Consider the following 20494-nt stretch of genomic DNA (forward strand, 5'->3'; position numbering starts at 1 on the left):
GGCTCATTTAATGTCAAAGCGGCTGAAAAATCTGTTTTCTTGGCTGAAGGCTGTGCATCCAATCTGATATCCTTCTGTGTTTGCAGTAGTTTGACCTGCACTGGAATGTTTGCGGAGTAATGTGTGAGCCATATGACTATCAAACGCTCACCCACTTTGTGGGCTTTGAATCAGACCACAGTATGAACACCAGAGAACAAATTCAGTTAATCCTTGCCTGAATTTTCTGATAAAACAACAGCTTGGGAATGCTGCAAGTAAACTTTTATTTTTTACATGCGCCAGTTCATCCATCGTATACTTTGGTCCATGCTAACATATTTTAACAACTTTTGGACAGATTGCGAGTCTTCAGATTTGTCCCCTGAGGATAGAAACCTACTTACACTGATTTTAACATTACATAGCACTACCATAAGGTTTGTATTTTAGACTTGCATACCTATCTCAACAAATGTCGAATGGACAAGCATGAAATCTGCAACAGACTTTCTCCAGTACAGGACTCTAAACTGACTGTACTGTTTGCTTGAAGTAAAAGCTACACTTATTCCTGATCTCAGAGGTTCGGCAGCAAGTCTACTTAGGTGTGGCAGATGGTCCCTGAGCCTGGTTGCATTGGTAGGTGTCCATTCTCTATGTAACAAGTCATTCAGTGCTTTCTGTAAGTGCCAAGTTGAGTCGCCTGCTCCACATTCACAGGTTGATATCTGCCTACCCAGTAAATCATGTGGCCCATGTACTGAAGGCTCATGTCCTTTCTCAGGCGGTCTGATTTGAGTCTACCCACCAGCCATTTGCTGCATGCCATTTCCCTTTAGTCTGCTCTTTCTGTCAAACAAAGTCTTAAAACACTGAGGTCTAGGCTGCTCTATGCAAATAAACACTGTCCAGCCAAAAATAGCTGTTGTTGATCTAAAACGAAGACAGATTCAGCGAATGCATGCCTCATTTTTCTGCCTCAAATGTCGTCAGAAACACATTTCTTGTAATACTACCTAAATTTAAGTTAAAATTTTATCCAGTTAGGTGCAGCACAGTGGGCGAACAAAGAAGGAGCACAAATCTCAGTTATCTGTGGTCACTGTCAGTGTTGGGAAGCTGTCTGATATCTTACATACAAAAACACCTCTCTCTGGACACGTTCCACGAGTTTTTTCCACACTGCTCCATTGTCCTTGCTCTTTGGGGATTCTTGGATTTCTTTCTCTAATATTATGAGGTCTTTACCTTGCAATATCAAGTACCTTTAGATGACTATTTCTGTAATGTAGAAATGTAATATAAATCAAGTTTAGTTAAAATAAACTGAATTTATAGAGCACCCCACATAACTTTTGTCTTGATGATATGAACGATGAAAAGGAATCTCACAAAAATATTATGATAAGCAACTTTTAATAGACATGGAAATATTAAATGACAAAACTAACTAAAATATTAGACAAAAAAAAGATTTTTATAAAAAAGCACAGTATAAATGGATAAAATAAATATTAATTTCATTAATTTGTTTAGACTGGCTGTTGATAGAAAAAAGACTAATACACTAAAACTTGACCAGTGATGGTAACTGTTCTTACCAATATGCTGATAAAATATTATTTACAAAGTGCATTAGTTGTACTGCATCTTGGTGAAAAGTAACTGAAATAGCCCTGGCTTGCATATTAATGAAGACCCACATTTGAAATCAGTTTGCGACTTGAGAGCATCATTTTGATTATCATACAAAGGTATCATGTTTCAAAAGAATATATGAAGTTTTACATACTGAAACGATGGCATTTGTATATATTGGTGGCTTTTATACAGATTTGTTAGAAAAAGGAGATGAAGTGAGTCATTTAGGTTAACCTACAGACAGCATATATCTTCTAAATGTCTTTCTTGCCTATTTCACATGTGGTCATGAACATGTCATCATGTGGAAGGAAAATGAAAAACAGCTGCCAGGAAAAAATGTCCATCACTGGCTTCAGCTGTTTAACAGGTTTGATTTGCGAACAATGTCTAGTAAACACAGAGCCAGCCGCAAAGCACAGATCCAAACACCAGCAGGACCAGCTGTGGAAGCCTCTCTGTCCCACTGGCTGCTAACTGTACTTGCTTGCTGTTAAAACCTGAGCGGGCGGCCTGTGTGCTTCCCCCACTGCAAAGTACCATGGGAGCCTGAAAGGAAGTGGGTCGCCTCAGCGGTCGGTCAGGACTGGACCCGTCAGTTGGCCTCTCGCCGATAAACAGCAGTGGGTGTTTCCTGTGATCCAGCTCTATCTTGAAGAGCTCGTACTCTTTATGGGGCAGCTTGATACCCAACACGGTGCATCCGTCTGTGGGGGTCAAGTCCTGCTCTACTCCGACCTCCCATCCTCTAGCACGACCACACTTCCCTGGCTTTGTACTGTTTAGCAATTTGGCTGTGGGCTCCCCCATAGCTGTGGCTCTGACCTGGGTTACCTTGAAGACAAACTCAGAGGCTCCTGAGATTTTGGGGGAGGGGTTTCCCTGAGCATAGTGGCCTGAGGCTCTCAGGGTGAAAGTGGGCTGAGAGCAGGCAGAGTCAGAATAGTGCCGGTAGATGCCCTCCCAGGCGTGCTGGTGGGGATTAAAGGTGAAGTCTCGGGTAAGAAAGAGGACATTGGGACGGGTTTCACAGCGCTGGCTAACCCATCGGCCTCCAAAAGACAGATAGGTTGCAGGGCTGCGGGGCAACACAGGGGGGCGCTGGTCTGAGGAGCGGTACACCAGAGCACATACAGGGCAGGGGTGGATGTGATGCTGCAAGAAAAAAGAATGTTAGATGTTGACCCCAAGCATTTTTTTTAATAGATGCTGTCCGTTTCTCGTTTTAGAATTACTGGCTTTGATATTTAATCCTCTTTAATTAGGCTTGAAGTTATGCTTCATGAAGGATGGGGCAAGTTTGAGTGACAAATGGTGAAAGGGTGCTGGTTTAAAATGCAAATGTGTCTCCCTCCCTGCTTTCCTAATATTCATCGTGCTACTGAATAAAGCTGAAAAGCTCTGAAAAACAATTAAACAGCAACAACGAAAATGTAGGTGCTGTTATAGGCATTAGCCAACCTCTGTGTTGTCGGTGGAACATTTTCATTTCAGCTACCTGCCAAATATCGTGGCTTCCTTTGTGGTTCGAACACCCCATCCAACACTGAGAGCCGCAATGCTTTGCAGGCATGAAAACAATCTGTTTTACATTTTTTCTCAGTAAATGACTGATACATTTTCTGTTGATTGACTAATGGTCTCACTGACTAATCTTTTCCCCTAGAGAGCTTTGCTTCAAGACTAAATTGAGCAGATTTTCCAGACTAAAAAAATGTTTTTTGGCCTGGAAGAAACTATTTTTTATAAATGTATAATATGGTCTAAACCCAAACTGCCTAGATGTTTGAAAAAAACAACAACAACAGTTTGTCAGCCTGTAATGTGTTGACCCATCTTAATTAACAGGCTGCGTCAGATTTTTTTGAATTATTATTTGGAAAAGGATTTTATCCTTTAATTATAAAGCCGAGTAGAATAACGGATAAATCAGAAACACTAATTGATCATATTTTCATTAATAGCTTGGAGAGTAATATTATGAGTGGCCTCATCATAAACGATATAAGTGATCATTTACCAGTCTTTTGTACTTTTGATTTAAATATGAAAAGAAAGGAAGAAGTTGGTTTCGTGAGTCATAGAAGGTTAAGAAACAACGAGGCAATTAACAAGTTTAGACAAGATCTCATGGAAGTGGACTGGAAGGAAGTTTATGTTAATGAGGTCAACGTTGCATATGGAGCATTTTTAAACACTTACTTGGCCTCGTATGATAAATATTGTCTATTGGTATCATTTAAGTATAAGAAAAAGAATAAGAATTTGAAACCTTGGATAACTAAGGGTCTTGCTTATAAAAATAAGTTGGTATTAATATTGAGGAAAGCCAAGAAAGACTATTATATGAAACTTTTTCAGGAAAACAAGAATAATATTAAGTGCATTTGGAATATTTTTAAAGAAGTATTGGGTAACAAGAACACACCCTCAGATCGGCCTATTTATTTCATTAAGAATAATCAAGTTGTCGATGACTGAACAAATTCAATTCTTTTTTTGTAAATGTTGGACCTACTTTAGCAAATTTAATTAGAAAAAATGACGACCCAGAATATGAGGAAGTCTGGAAAGGAGAAAGTAGAGTGGTTAATTCTATATTCTTAGCTGATATTACCATAAAAGAAAATAGCAATTGTAGAAAACTTTAAAAATAAAAAATCTTTTTTACCTCCAGAACAGCAGTGGGAAACTACGTTATCATTTGTTCCTCATCACAGAGGAACCATTTCGAAACTCTATGATGCTATTCTGTCTTTTAGTAACCACTCTAATGTTAAGCTTAAGTGTACATGGGAAGGAGAACTGGGAATTCGTATACATGAAGAGTCTTGGGAACAGGCTATAGCAAGGGTACGATCTTCCACCTCCTGTGCTCGTCTTGGACTTATTCAATTTAAGGTCATACACAGGGTGCATTTCTCTAAGTCTAGACTTTCTGAATTGTATCCAGAAGTGGAAAATAAATGTGATAAATGCCATGGTTCTCCTTGTCACCTTAGCCACATGTTTTTTCTGTGTCCTGAGCTACAAGGTTTCTGGACAGGGTATTTTGCTATTATGTCAACTGTTCTTGGGGTAACTCTTCATCCTTGTCCTCTGATTGCTGTATTTGGGATTCCTGTTCGCTCACTTACACTTGATTCCACACAAAAGGATATTATAGCCTTCACATCCCTATTAGCGAGACGTCTAATATTGTTGCATTGGAAGTCTGTTAAGTATCCTACTATTTCCCGGTGGCTTAAAGGTGTCATGTTTTTTTTAAAACTTGAAAAAACTAAATATACGTTGCCAAATTTTTTCACAAGTGGCAACCCTTTATCTCTTATTTTGCTAGTCTAGAGGTATTGCCTGTTTAAATCTACTTTTGTTACTGTTATATTCCTCTTATATGTTTGATGGTTGTGTTGATCTGTGTGGGACTGGGGGGGGCATTGTGTTTTTATATATATATATGTTTTTTTTTCATATATATATATATATATATATATATATATATATATATATAACCAATAACCTGCCTCAGTACTACATGGAAGCTCCTGTCAGGCATCATATCGGCTAAGATGAACAGGCACATGGGTCAATACATGAGCGGGACACAGAAAGGAATTGGCAAGAATACCAGAGGCGCAAAACACCAGCTACTGGTAGACAGAACAATCAGCCGAAACTGCAAGACCAGACTGACCAACCTGTGCACGGCCTGGATTGATTACAAGAAGGCCTATGACTCAATGCCCCACAGCTGGATACTGGAATGCCTAGAATTGTACAAGATCAATGGGACCCTAAGAGCCTTCATCAGGAACTCAATGGGGATGTGGCATACAACACTAGAGGCCAACTCCAAGCCCATAGCACAAGTTACCATCAAGTGCGGGATCTACCAAGGAGATGCTCTGTCCCCACTGCTGTTCTGCATAGGCCTGAACCCCATCAGTGAGATCATTAACAAGACTGGCTACGGATACCGACTACGGAACGGAGCAGTTGTCAGCCACCTCCTGTACATGGATGACATCAAGCTGTATGCCAAGAGTGAACGAGACATCGATTCACTGATCCACACTACCAGGCTATACAGCAATGACATTGGAATGTCGTTCGGACTGGAGAAGTGTAGTCGGATGGTAACAAAGAGAGGGAAGGTAGTCAGAACTGAGGGGATTGAACTACCAGAAGGCAACATTGCAGACATAGAGGACAGTTACAAGTACCTGGGGATCCCGCAGGCAAATGGGAACCATGAAGAGGCCGCTAGAAAGGCTGCAACCACCAAGTACCTGCAGAGGGTCAGGCAAGTCCTGAGGAGTCAGCTGAATGGTAAGAACAAGATCCGGGCCATCAACACATACGCCCTGCCCGTGATCAGGTACCCTGCTGGGGTAATAGGCTGGCCAAAGGAGGAGATAGAAGCCACTGACATAAAGACAAGAAAGCTCCTGACCATGCATGGAGGGTTTCACCCCAAGTCCAGCACCCTGAGGCTGTACGCTAAGCGGAAGGAAGGGGGCCGGGGACTGGTGAGTGTCAGCACCACAGTCCAGGATGAGACAACGAACATCCAAGAATACATTGGGAAGATGGCCCCAACTGACCGAGTGCTCAGTGAATACCTCAGGCAGCAGAAACCCAAGAAAGAGGAGGGAGACGAGGAACCATCATGGAAGGACAGGCCCCTGCACGGTATGTACCACCGGCAGATAGAGGAGGTGGCTGATATCCAGAAATCCTACCAGTGGCTGGACAAAGCTGGACTGAAAGACAGCACAGAGGCACTAATCATGGCAGCACAAGAACAAGCTCTGAGTACAAGATCCATAGAGGCTGGGGTCTATCACACCAGGCAAGACCCCAGGTGCAGGCTGTGTAAAGATGCCCCAGAGACAATCCAGCACATAACAGCAGGGTGCAAGATGCTAGCAGGCAAGGCATACATGGAACGCCATAACCAAGTGGCCGGCATAGTGTACAGGAACATCTGTGCCGAGTATAACCTGGAAGTCCCGAGGTCAAAATGGGAGATGCCCCCAAGGGTGGTGGAGAATGACCGAGCTAAGATCCTGTGGGACTTCCAGATACAGACGGACAAAATGGTGGTGGCTAACCAACCGGACATAGTGGTGGTAGACAAACAGAAGAAGATGGCCGTAGTGATCGATGTAGCGGTTCCGAATGACAGCAATATCAGGAAGAAGGAACACGAGAAGCTGGAGAAATACCAAGGGCTCAGAGAAGAGCTCGAGAGGATGTGGAGGGTGATGGTAACGGTGGTCCCCGTGGTAATCGGAGCACTAGGTGCGGTGACTCCCAAGCTAGGCGAGTGGCTCCAGCAGATCCCGGGAATAACATCGGAGATCTCTGTCCAGAAGAGCGCAGTCCTGGGAACAGCTAAGATACTGCGCAGGACCCTCAAGCTCCCAGGCCTCTGGTAGAGGACCCGAGCTTGAAGGATAAACCGCCCGCAGGGGCGTGCTGGGTGTTTTTTATATATATATATATATGTTTATTTACTTAGGAAAATGAAGAAAGGTTGATTGTATTTCAGTAACTGCAAGTACTGTTGTTTTCTTTTTTCAATAAAAATATTTTCAAAAAAATAATAAAAAATCTACTGACTGTGATGGTATAGACATGGTTATAATTAAAAAGACTTTAGACTGTATAAGTATTAAAGTATAGTGTAGTATAAGAGATATTTTAAATCTCTTGTTACAATCAGGAGTATTTCCTGATCGAATGAAAGTGGCAAAAGTGATACCCTTATATAAATCAAGAGATAAGCATAGTTTTAACACAGTTTTCAAAAGTGCTTGAAAAACTTTTTGCGCAAAGACTTGATAGTTTTATTGAAAAAAATCAACTAATAAATGAAAATCAATTTGGATTTCTTAAAAATAGATCATTGGCATTAGCATTGTTGACTTTCATTGACGATATTTCATCTGCAACCCATAATAATAAATACACAGTTGGGGTATTCGTTAATTTAAAAAAAAAGCTTTTGACACATTACAACATTCTTTTTTGATTTCTTAATTGTATAATTATGGTGTGAGAGGAGTGGCATTGAATTGGTTAACGAGTTATTTAGAAAATAGGTCGCAATATGTACATTATCTCGGCAATACCTCTGAAAGATTAAAGATTGTATGTGGCGTTCCTCAAGGTTCTATTTTGGGACCTAAACGTTTTAATTTATATATTAATGATATCTGTGACGTATCAAAAAGGTTAAATTTTATTCTATTTGCAGATGACACAAATTTTTATTGCTCTGGAGAGAATTTGAAAGATTTGGTTGAAATTATGATTTCTGAGATGTTAAGATTTAAAAAATGGTTTGATGTAAATAAATTATCTTTGAATCTGACAAAAAACGAAATTCATGATATTTGGCAATCGTGTAAAGGAGGAAGAAGTCATTATGTCCATTAATGGAGAATTGATTGAAAGAGTTACTGATTTTTGCTTTTTGGGTGTAATAGTACATGAAAATTTGACGTGGAAATCACATATTGAATATATTAGAAAGAAGATGGTTAAAAACATTTATATTTTGGGAAATGTAAGAGATTTATTAGACTACAAAACAATGCACATTTTATATTTTTAACTTTTTTTCTTGTACTTTAGTTACTGTGTCGAAGTTTGGGGGAATACATATGAGAATACTATAAAACCTCTAAACTTATTACAGAAGAAAGTGATACAAATGATTCATAATGTTAAATATAGAGAACATACAAATAAATTATTTATAAAATCGAAATTATTAAAATTAGGAGATTTAGTGAAACTACGGACACTATTAATTATGTTTAAGGCTAAAAATAATTTTGCCTTTTAAGTTACAAAGAGTATTTTTAATGTGTTTGGGGGCAGAAGACAGCAGAAGGAAATGTTATTTTAAGCATCAGCTAGCTAGGACTACACAAAGATTAATGAGTCCAACGGTTAGGGGTATACGACTGTGGAACTCTCTTCATTATAATTTAAAGAATTGTATAAATTTTCATTGTTTTAAAAAGTGTTACATGTCTAAAACGATAACTCAATATGAAGAATGTGAATGAAATTGGAGTTAATTGACAAAGGATCCATTTTTTTTTTTTGCCTCATTTATTTTATTTACTTATCATTTCTCCTTGTTACTATGTGGAGTGGTATGTTCTGATTGTAAATTTGTTGTTTGGTTTGATTTAGGACCGGAGATAAATGTTAATGTTAGTTTGTTCCTTAATTTTTGGTGCCCACTTGCAATATAAGTTGGATTGTAGATAGGGGGCAGGGTTTAACAAGAATATTTTCTTCTTCCTGCTCCTTTTCACACATGGTTGCAGTGCTTTACTGATAGAAAGTGTGGTTGGTTTGTCTGAAAGAACTAACTGTGGAAACTGTTGTACCAAGTGTGAAATAAATAAATAAATGAAATGAAATGAACAGAAACTGCTTTCAGTGCTTATTGATAAAAAATCACCGTACTGTCTTACCATGGCATTCTGCAGTGGTTGCTGGTACCCAGTAGGTTTGTACTGAGTTCTTTGTGTCCAGTCAGTGTGGATATCCCCCAAGAACAGCTCCTGGACCTTCCTTCCATGGCTGTGGTATTGCGTTTCTACTCGTACTAAACCCATCTCCATCATGGAGAAACCCAGTGCTTCCAGACATCCCCTCCCTGCCCGGGTGTTGTATAGCTCGTAGAGCTTCCCTGGCACCACTCGACCCAGGCTGAGACCTACGCATGTTGAAGGGAGCCTGGAGGCCAACCTCTGTTTGGCTGCAAGGCTATGAACCACAATGGCCACTTTGCTGAGGTGATGCTCAGCTTCAGTAGCCCCACGAGTGATCCAAGAGGCCTGGCGCAGACGGATCTTTCCCCTGACTATCAGGGAGTAGCTAGGATCCTCGCAGCTGCTGTCGGTATAGTAGTGCTGCAGGGCCTGGAAGTGACGGTTGGGATGGAAAGTGTAGGAGCGGGTAAGAAACTCTGGACCAGGACGAACTTCGCATCTAAATGCAGAAGGAGAAAAATTATATAGGCAATTGTTTTTATGGATAGCTTTCAAGTTCTTAAGTATGACAGAGATGACTCTGAAGTATTGAATTATTTGGGACAGGTCTTGATTTGGCTTTTGTTTTTAAGATGGAGGGTCATTATCATTGCTCTATATGAATTTGTACCTTATTGATACCCAAGTACCATCCAGTTGTGGTGGTATATCTGCTGTGATTCTCACTCTGTCCTGTATGTTATGGTACTGACAGTGGGGCTCCCACTGGAGGCTCTCACTGAAGTTGGAGGAGGATGCAAATGGACCTGTTGGCACCTCCCAAAGTTTTGTCCCTGTTCCTACCACCAACAGAGCTGGAAAGAAAAATCAAAACAGTGTGTCAGTTATCCCATCTGATCAACACAAATGCTTCGCTCCATGGCATGGGAAGACTCTCAGCCTCCGTCATTAGAAAATAAATGGAAATGCTAAGAGCCTATTGGTTATATTCACATTTCAAACAAGCTAGATTCACTGCAGTTCAGTCCAAACTCTTTTGGGATTGTACTTTTGTTGAATTTTCTATGTAATGAGGAGAAAGACTGCTATTTATCCATACATGGCTGTAAAACAGGACCTTTGTATCAGTGCTAAAATTTTGGCTTGTCACTTCAATCAGCCTGCAGCTGCAACATACAGGCTTTTAGTTTGCTTTGAGACAGGAGGTGTGAGTGGAAGTGTTTGTGTGGGAGTGTGTAGTCTTTGTACTGTATATATAGTTATATTTTGTTTTTCTCAAAAAATTGCAATAATGCAAACGGGTGGGTCAGCAACAGCAGCAGGCCAACTGAGCCAAACACATCTGCTGATAATATGATTTTAAGAAAAACACTCATGATGATTAATGTTCTTGTTCTTGAGTTTTCCCAAACACTGACAGCTAATCCAAAGGAACGCCGTATTCACTCTATAGCATTTTATTGATCTGACATTTGCACATCTGCAGTGTGTCTGCCATTAATCTTAACTGCAATTTCACCTCAATGCGTGTGTTGACAACAAGGTCGAGTGCTCTGGTGTGGTTTCCAACCAGACCAAAGCGATAGGATTTTCTGATTGCACCCTCATGGTTGCAACATGAGGAAGCCCTCTGGGGTCTGTCTGGGCAATGTGCGTACTTTTGCGTGTGTCAAAGTTATGGCTTCAGCTTTAAATCCCCCCAAAAGAAATGTCAAAAAGCAAAGCTACATGTGTTCTCGCAGATGCCTCCATCTTCTGTTGCATTCATTTTCATTTGTTGACTTGAAATATCCTCATTAGGCTTTTACCATTTCATGTAACCTTTACACAATGAACTTGTGAAAGTGTGTTGGTAGGGGAATATTGTCACATGTGGACAGAATGACTGTGTTTTTGCTTAGAGTGTGGTATCAGCCTTCTATCTAATGCTGTCATTTTCTGGGCACATTCCTCAGAGATTTTGGTTCATATTGACATGATAGCATCGCACAGTTGCCACAGACATGTCAGCTGGTCATCCATAATGTCAATCGCCTCTTCCACCACATCCCAAAGGAGCTCTATTGGCTTGAGACTCTGCACTGTGATGTTCAGCAAACCAGTTTGTGATGGCCTTAACTTTGTGACACTGTGTGTGTGATTTCTGCTGGAAGTAGCCATTAGAATGGTGTGCTCTGGTCATGAAGGGACAGATATGGTCTGTAACAATGCTCAGGTAGGCTGTAGCATTTAATCAATTGGTGCCAAGAGGCCCAAGGTGTGAGGAGAAAACAGTCCCCGCGCCATGACACCAGTACCACCAGTTTATAATGCTAATATAAAGCAGGAAAGATCCATCGTTTCATGTTATATGCCAAGATCAGATCCTGCCTTCCAAATGTCCCAGCGGAAGTCAAAACTCATCACACCACGCAGCATTTTTCCAGTCTTCAATTTGAGTGAGCCTGTGTGAATTGCAGCTCCAGTTTTCTGTTCTTAGCTGACTGGTGTAGCCCACCTGCTTCAGAGTTTGACATGTTGTATGTTCAGAGATGCTTCTCTGTAAAACGTGGTTGTAGCCTGTAGTTATTTGAGTTACTTTTGACTTTCTGTCTGCATGGAGGAGTCTGGCCATTCTGCTTTGACCTTTGACTCCTACAAGATATTTTCGCACAGAGAACCTCCGCTCACTGGATATTTTCTCTTTTTTGGATCATTCTCTGTGAACGTTAGAGATAGCTCCAACTATTCAAAATCACTTTTCTTCCCCTTTCTGTTGCTCAGTTCTAACTTCAACAGGATGTCCAGACCATGTCTGCATGCCAAAATGTCTTGAGTTGCTGCCATGTGATTAACTGTTTAGATATTTGTGTTAACGAGCTGCTGTTCCTGATGAAGCGGCCAATGAGTGTATATGACTGCTAGCTAGTGGCGCATTCTAGAATATGTTAGAAATTTTGATTTACCAGTCAGGAATTTTTTGTGAGACACCCCCTCAAGTTGGAAATGGCAATATTAGTGGGAACAGATCAACATACCCTGATTTAGCTATCCAAGATGGCAGCACTGAATGTAAACAGTAAAACTGTAAAACTGCTACATGCAGATCAGGCTCTATCCACGAAAGTGCTTTTTAAGTGCTACAGTCTTTTGCTGAAAACATTAGAAATTGTTGCACTTTTGCTTTAAGTTTCTTTTTAAGTATTCCGCCTAGTTTTTCCTCCCTTTCCTTTTTACTTGCTCTATTATTCCTTTTACTCCCATAACTGTCACATTCTCCCTTTACTACTTTTAGTAAGCTTACACCACATTTTTCAGGGAGAAGATCACCTGTCGAGGCTACATTTGAGTTTGGAGTAAGTTGTGCAAGTTTCAGCTATGAGGACCCACAGACCACTCGGTTTTCCCATGGCTCAGCAAATGAAGCTCAAGGACTTTTGAACGGAAAGTGTGTGATGTTGATTTTCCTTTAAAAGGCTCCAAGATGGAGGCTGACGGATCTGCATTTATTAACCTTGTTAGTGTCAAATGGAGGATATTTTTTGTTCCCTTTGCTCTTGGAATGCTTCCCACACACACTGACCACAGCCGCAGACATGTGTGCTGCTCAGTCGTTTCCCAACGTCCTTCCAGCTGATGCTCACACACATAAACAAACACACAACCGTAAAGTCTGACCTGTACATCCATCGACCACAAAGCCAGACTCAAACTCAAAGCAAATTTTTCCTCCTTTCAGCAGTCTGTCGGTATGTTGATAAGATTAATTCTTCTTTTTGCTGTCACAGGCAATGAAACATGTTTGCAATTTCCCCTATGTGGTGATGTGTTTGTTTATGCTCCCTGTCACTGCAGCTGGTGAAGAAACCCGGTCAGTCAGTCCCAGCTGGGCTCCTTTGGGAGAACCCGGAGCAGAAATACTAATCAGGATTAATTAATTTCCACGGCTCCTTACAAGTCATCCAATTGGTCTGTTTTGTGTTATCTGTCCATGCAACATGTTGCCTAAGTGGTTACTCGCATAGAGCACAATGAATGGACACAGAGACAAGAGTCCCAGTCTGTGATGTGGAGTCATTTGGACTGGTATATTGGACTTTCTGTTCTTGCCAAAGCATTTCTATAGAGTGTTTCTTGAGGTCACTTGTCATTCAGTCCCTTTCCCTCTCTTGGATCTCCTTCCAGTTGGGCATATGGTTGCATTTACTAAAAGAGTGCTCATAAAAGCAGAGCTTAGTAAAACAAAATTGCTCATCGTGGGGTTTTAAGTATTCTTCTACAAAAGAGCCCTATTCCAACCACAAGTGAGGTGATGGTGTAATACATATGATAATATCCAATCCCAGTCTCCATTTGGAGGAGATGGGGGACTATTTTACTTGATTCACTTCCTACACAGGCAGTCACATTGCATTAGTTTTACCCTGCAATGGTTCCTACTGATTTATTTTTCCACAGCGGGCCCTAAAACTTCCCACTCATATGGCCTGTCACAGCATAGTGGTCAGTGCATCTTTTAAAACAGATTTCATTACATATACCAGTAAAACTTTATGTAAGACTGAGACTTGAAAGTTACATTTAAGCTTAAAGATGGATTTGATGCTTGTGGAAGTAGCTGAATTTATTAAATACTTTTTAAAAGGTAGAAATAATCTTTACAGAACGTGTAATAGCATTTAGAGTAATGTACAGTGACCATGCGCTAAAGAACTAGATTTACCAGCATTAAGGTATTCATAATAGTATGCTTTCTATAATCTTCAACAATTTTACACTACTGTGTTGATCAGAATATTTAATAATTGTATACTTCTTGGATGACATTAGACTGTTATTTTAGTGTTTCTTTTTCTAATCTCATTAAACAGTTAATTACTTTGAAATATAACTCCAGGTCCTCACCTTAACCCCCCAAATCAGCCTCTTCTCTTTCTTTAACCGCGACAAAAATCTTCTTTGTCACATTTTTTACAGAAATGCTGCAGGAACATTATAATTCCTAAAGCCAAAGTCTAGTTTCCTCAAAGACATCAGAATTTACAGTATTCAACAATATCCAGAAAGAATATGTTACTGACTACATACAATGTGGGTTTCATGCAGCCTTATGACTTGATAGAAAAATACTAATAAGCATTAAAGAGAAATCACTTATCAGAAAAGTAAGCTTACAGGTTTCTACATTCAGCGACTCACTGTTTCTGCATTTTTATTTACATTCACCCATTTTCTTCCGCTCATCTTATGGGAAGGCAGAAAGGCAGCATGCTGCAGTGGTTAGCACTGTTGGCTCATAGGAAAAAGGTCCTGAGTTCAGCTCCACCATCTGACCCCTCTCTTTGCAGGGTGTTCTGGGTTCTGTCTGGGTAGTCTGGTTTCCTCCCACAGTCCAAAGAAATATAATTAGTGGGATTAGGTTAACTGATGATTCTAAAGTGCCCATAGGTTTCAGTAGGTGTCTGTCTCTCTGTGTTAGTCCCTGCCTCTTGCCCTATAATGGCTGGGATAGCATCCAGAATCCTTATTGTGTTCATAATCATTTTAAAGCCAAGACCAGGAGAAAAGTTCTTCTGTAGGGGACGTTTGCTGCTCTATGCTAATTTCTTATATTAATCTTCACATTCTGGAGTGTCAAAAAAAAACAACAGGTCGTTTTGTTTTATTATCCAATAGATGAATCCAACAATTGCCTTCAAAGCTGTTCCCTTATTGAGAAGAATGTGACAAATTCTGGAATGACAGGATTAAAGCCACCTTCCTACTCTACCCCTTGATGCACTCCGGCTCTTTTAATTGCCATCAAGCCTTACAAAACACTGCTGAATCCACAAGCAAAAATCATTCCTCTAAATCGTGTAGATTTACAATTCTTCCACCAGAGGTCAGTGCCGCAGCCTGTGAGCTGCGTGTGGTCTGGACGGTCAGTCTGTCATCCCCACTAACACTGGCGTTCGCCTCATCTGACTGATGACCAGCCAAAGTAATCTACCTGTCTTTGAGCTCATATATTCCTTCAGTTCCCCCCTACACACGCACATACGTACACTTTCACAAAAAACACACTGCACACATTGATGCACAGTAGACTGCAGAAGGGTTACCATTTATATGAGACCTCCGGGTTGCCCTCTGTTTGTTTGTTTGCATTTGTGATTACGGTCTGGCAGCGTTCGCTCTCCTCTCTCACGTCTCGTCCACAGAGCCACGTTAAAAATAAGGCTTTATGTACGTCTTTATTTGGAGCTATCCTGTAAAAACAAGAACCAGATCCTGGCACTTTTAATTCAGGGCTTGCGGGGAATCAAGTGCATGACGTTGAAGTTGACCGCACAGCTGGTCCATCACGGAGAGAGATGTCTGTGTCTTCTTCACAGCTACTTCTGAAAATATTTAACAGAGAATCACTAAAGCTGCCAAAATGGAGGCAGCCTAGGTGAGGGAAAAATATCCAAATAATGTGTTGACATGAAGGCAGTGTTGGACCAATCCCCCCAGTATTTTAAATAAATCTTCCAACTTCTTCTTCTTCTTCTTCTTCTTTTAACTACATCCTTACCCTCTTTCTGTGCTCTGATCACTCTTTGTGCTGTGGATCAAACTCCCTAAACTGTCCCTGAAGTGCCTGTGCCCTCCTGGCCCTCCTTCCTCTCCGCCTGATTACTTTTCTCGCCCCCTGATGAAAAAGCCATGATATTTACGCCTCATTTGTCCTGGATGGATTTCAGATTTCTCCTTTCTTTCATCTGTCTTTGTTTATTTTCTTCTCTTTCTCCGTGTGTCTGTCAATGGTTTATGAAGTGAACGAAGTTCATGACAGTAAGGGGTGGAGTTTGGAGGGGTGAGGCATCTTCGTGCTCCAGAATGACAAGATTAGTGAGGTGCATGTGTGCACGTTCTCTCAAAAGCAACATTAAATGCTACAGAAGCTCATCATTCCACATATTTAGGTGACTGCTGCACATTATTCACAGTTCACAGCTGCTTTTTCAGGCTTCCTGACTCACTCAGCTGCCATCCAGATTTTGGATAGGTGTTAATAGCCAATGATTCCTAAGCGTTTTGGCTTGCAGCACCTGATAATGAAGGGGTGTGTGCTGGCTGCACAATGTTTTGCAGGATATCCACATATAGTGCACAATGCGCAGTGAAGATTGATATTCCTGCTTGTGGTTTTATTTTTTCTCACGGCTCCTCTTCTAATCTAAATAATTGAATTAATCTAGACGATGCAACCACCTGCATAATAACTTTTTACTCTTAAAAGATCCACTATTTCAACAGATTTTCACTGTTCAGCAGAAACAATAATTTTATTTATCTTATCCAAAAAGGTAAGAGTACGCAAACATGGGGTGTAAATATTTCAATACAACAGGCCGCACAACAGTTGTTCTACTTTTTTCTTTTAAAAAAGTGCTCTTTTTTTTTTTTTACTATTTACTATTTACTGTTTGTTTTAAACCATAAAGGATTTATTGTCTTCTGGTTCTACACCAGTGAATGACTATTGATACTCATATATCCCTCCATATAATGCTTTGAGGACTTTATTCAATACTCCGTTCTGCTGAATACAGATAGAAGATGTTGGTGCCCAGTGCCTGTTGCTAAAAACACAGAATACACATTAAACATCTTCTGCGTTACCTGGACCTGCAGTTCTCATTTGGTAGAAGCTAACCCTTCAGCCAAACCTCCTGTTCCCTCGATGAGCTAACACATTTATTATAAAGCAGCCTAAGTTATCATTATCCCTTCAGCACATTTATGCTGTGTGATTCTGGGCTGTCTAAGAAAAAATTTAAAGGCGTGAGAGAGGACTCTCATGCAGGCTGACACAAACCTTGATTTGGCAACTAAAAATAATCTATGTTGACAATACTTCTGAACGCATGCTGATGGTATGGTATGCTTTTCTAAACTTAGTCCTTTCTTTATTGATTTAGATTCTGACAGTTTTATTGACACACGTTAAGCTTGATCAACTTGGTACACAGTCAATGCCCTCATTGTTAAGGCACTAGCATTCAAAACTGTAATTACTGAATTTATAATTATAGTCTTTACGGCATAGATAATGTACTGCTGCCCTGCTCTGTCTCCGCACAACAGCATGCAAAGTAGATTTTTCTCAGCCAGGGCTGTTTTGCAGGAATATCCCTTTCCTTTCCTTCCACCCTTGTCACTAAAGTCAGACGAAGGTCAGGCTGATTTAGAGGTTTTCCTAAGAACATGAGGTCCAGTGTGTTATTCTAACCCTGGGTCCCCGTTTCTTCTTTTGGCTTTAACCCCAGGATCTCATCGCAGCCTTCCAGGCCAGGAGTATCCTTCTGTCCCCAGGGCAGCACAAGGACAACTACTGTTGTCTTTTCATCACAGTGTAAGCTGCTTAATCCAACGGCCTCGTTTATTTAGACAAGGGATCAACAGGGGTTTGCCCAATGGATGCTGCTGCCAGTTCCACTGTGGTTAGCAAACTCTGGCTCCTATTCACAAAGCAACAACTCACACACACACATAATGTCGTACTGCGTAAAACAGCTGTCTCCTCAAGCCAACACATCCACTTACTCTTCAACGATGTTTTTCAAAAGTCTCTGAAAGCCAGCAGCACATTGAAGCCCAACGCTGGATTTTGAGCTGTCTGACAACGAGGAGGATTCTTTGTTATACGAGCACCTTCATTCATTGTGGTCTTTTTTTTTTGGTGGACAGCCAAGGTACTTAAGATTTAGATAGTGGACAGGGAAGTTGATGGTCCGTTGATGTTTTTGGAACTGAAATTTTAATTCTTTCATCTTAATTCAAAAGCCTGGCTTGAGATGGTTCTGGAGATCTGGTTGGTGGCTGTTTCATGTACTTGGAGAGAGGTGGAACCTGCTACAGCCAAGATGTAGCTTAAACAAAAATGATTAGGGGTTGGATCAGACATTTTATTATCCAGTTCAAGCTGGATGTGTGCTGAAGGAGTTTTTTAAATCCAGTTATACTTGGTCACCTTTCCTTTTACACGTTCAAAGGTGGAGAAAATCTCCCAACAAAGTGTGGGTAAATGACAAGTTTTTCAAAAGATTAACTTTTAGAACTGAGCTGTTACTTAGTATAGGAAAGGAGCACAAATCTGAAATAATAAAACATCTGCCAAAAGTTATAAATACATAATCCAAACAAATTCCTCTTTAAAGCTTCTCTAAGCGGCTTTCTGCACAGTTTGAACTGTCCTGTGTGGAGCTGACGACTCAACCTTGCCGGTCTCCCACTGACAAACTTGAGTGGGGAAGAAGCGAAAAGCTCAAAGATACCAGTCTACTACTGAAGCATTGAGCAGGAGATGGTTCTGAAGGGAGGGGAAAGTAAGGCTGGCACCAGACAGATGTCTCCTCCTGTCTGCCTCCAGCCACCCATCACCCTAACCAGCCCTGATGGCCAAAATGCTTTGCTTCCATGATCGAGGCCAAGCGGACAGATCATCAGCTCGGCACAGCAGCTTGAGGTAGGGTCAGTAATGGCTGTCTGCTGTTATTCTAACCATTAACATAATGGCAACATTAGTTCCAGGGCCACGCTTCTCTGCTCCTAGGGAGCCATTGTTTAAAGGCACCAGCTTGAGCCCCTTTTTGAAGACTCCTCCAGTGGCCACAAACGCTTTGAAGACGCTCACAGGGGGAGATGGGGAACACAGACGGGCTATTCATAAGTCTAACATCAGCATAATTTGTGTTTAATTTTTCAAAGTGGTGATCCACATGTTGAGCTTTCATTTGAATTGTGACAAATAGCATAATGACTTCCTTATAATTATGAAGATGTCAGCTTTAATCTCTGTTTTTTTTTGTCTGACCATGTGTTCGTTCTCCAATCTAAAGTTCTAGCTCTAGTTCTTACAAGAGTAAGCATTTACTGTCTCTTATTCTTTTCCTAGTGAAACATTTGATTACAAGGGGGTATCTGTAGCTCCGGATTACCTGCTGAAGTGTAAAATGTAAATTTTACATGACTCGTGGTCTTTGTGAGTTTAAGCCTACTGTAAAATAACATTTCTCTTCAACATTTTTCAAGAATCAAAATCTACACCAATTAACTACGCCGAAGTCAGTGCTTGAACTCACCTTGCCACAGAAACCAGACACCCCTCAACAGGTGACTGAATCGTCCGCTTGACATGTTTCCTGCTCCCGCGCCCTTCATTCACACACTGTGTTCAGAATATAAACTGTGATCCGTGGGAAATCCAAAACACAGAGATGGCTCCTGTCAACAAGAAACAATCATGCAGGATACCAACATGACAAGAGCTCATGAATGAAGTTCCCAGTAATCCCACAGACAAAACTCTAATTTCCACTTCAGCCAAAAAGGTGTTTTTTGTTTAAAAAAACAAACAAACAAGTAAAAAAACTCTTCTTTTCTTTTAGCTCCAATTCTTGGCTTCCATGGTCTGATAAAAAAGGTCCTCTGTTGAGGTCATCCGTTCATGAACCTCTGCACACTGGTGGTTTCCTTGAGCTGACGCGGGGTGAGAATAAACTCTCTCTCAATCATACACCGTTGTCTCACTCCAGTGCAGCACTGTGAATCTGTTCCACTCAAAGCATGTGCAGTGAGGGTGTGTGTGTGTGAGCAGGAGGATTGTATGTGTGTGCACTCCTGTCTGGCTCTTATAGTTTTGAGCTGAGAGGAGGGAGTAAAGAGAGAGAGAGGGATGGAAGAAGGGAGGGCAGATATAGGGAAAGTTTCAGCGTGTGTGTGTTTGTGTGTGTGGAGGAGGGGGATTGAGCTTCAAGCTTCCTTGAGCGAAGACTCTGAGAAGCTTTCAGAGCAAGGTGCAAAAGGGCAGGGATGAAAAGAAGTTACTGCTACGGTCACAATCCCACAGCACGACTCGGTTAAACAACAGCATAAAAATGAATGTATAGGTTCAGGCAAGGAACGGCAATCTCAGTATGTGACATTAGGGAGAAAAAAAAGTCAGTTTGTGTGGGTCAGTACTGTCACCTGCTAGTATTTATTCATTAAAGCTGTGGTGAAGCTGAGACTGAGGTATACCTAGTACACATTTTTTGATTCGGTCTAGATTAATCTCTGCTTTATGCCTTGTTAGCAGTGAAGAGCAAAGCATTACTGCGCCTCTCCATTTATAACTCCAACCAAACTTGAGCCACTTCCCCAAAAATCTTCCTAAAATTTTTGGTCTAAATTTAAAAAAGAAAAAAATATGTGTGTGAACAATGATTGGAGGGACAGCGTGAGTTTGCATTGGAATTAATATATAAAAAAGATGTGTGTAAATAGCTCAGTTACTACTCCAAAGACTTTACTGTAGACAGTTTTTATTGGATTTAAGTTCTCCCAAAGAAATAGTCCCAATG

The 20494-nt window shown here is 40.8% G+C and overlaps 1 protein-coding gene across 1 annotated transcript; it reads right to left on the reverse strand.

Moving 5' to 3' along the window:
* Positions 1 to 1487: 1487 nt before the first annotated feature.
* Positions 1488 to 19757, reverse strand: apcdd1l (adenomatosis polyposis coli down-regulated 1-like). The gene is made up of 4 exons (XM_026166940.1): positions 19235 to 19757; positions 9814 to 9997; positions 9123 to 9642; positions 1488 to 2778 (listed from the first exon to the last, which is right to left on the reverse strand). Exons 1-4 carry the CDS (start codon positions 19311 to 19313, stop codon positions 2014 to 2016), a joined length of 1548 nt encoding a protein of 515 aa, XP_026022725.1. The 5' UTR covers positions 19314 to 19757; the 3' UTR covers positions 1488 to 2013.
* Between the last annotated feature and the right edge of the window lie 737 nt (positions 19758 to 20494).

The sequence above is a fragment of the Astatotilapia calliptera genome, chromosome 5 (assembly GCF_900246225.1).
Source record: "Astatotilapia calliptera chromosome 5, fAstCal1.2, whole genome shotgun sequence".
NCBI classification, from domain to species: Eukaryota; Metazoa; Chordata; class Actinopteri; order Cichliformes; family Cichlidae; genus Astatotilapia; species Astatotilapia calliptera.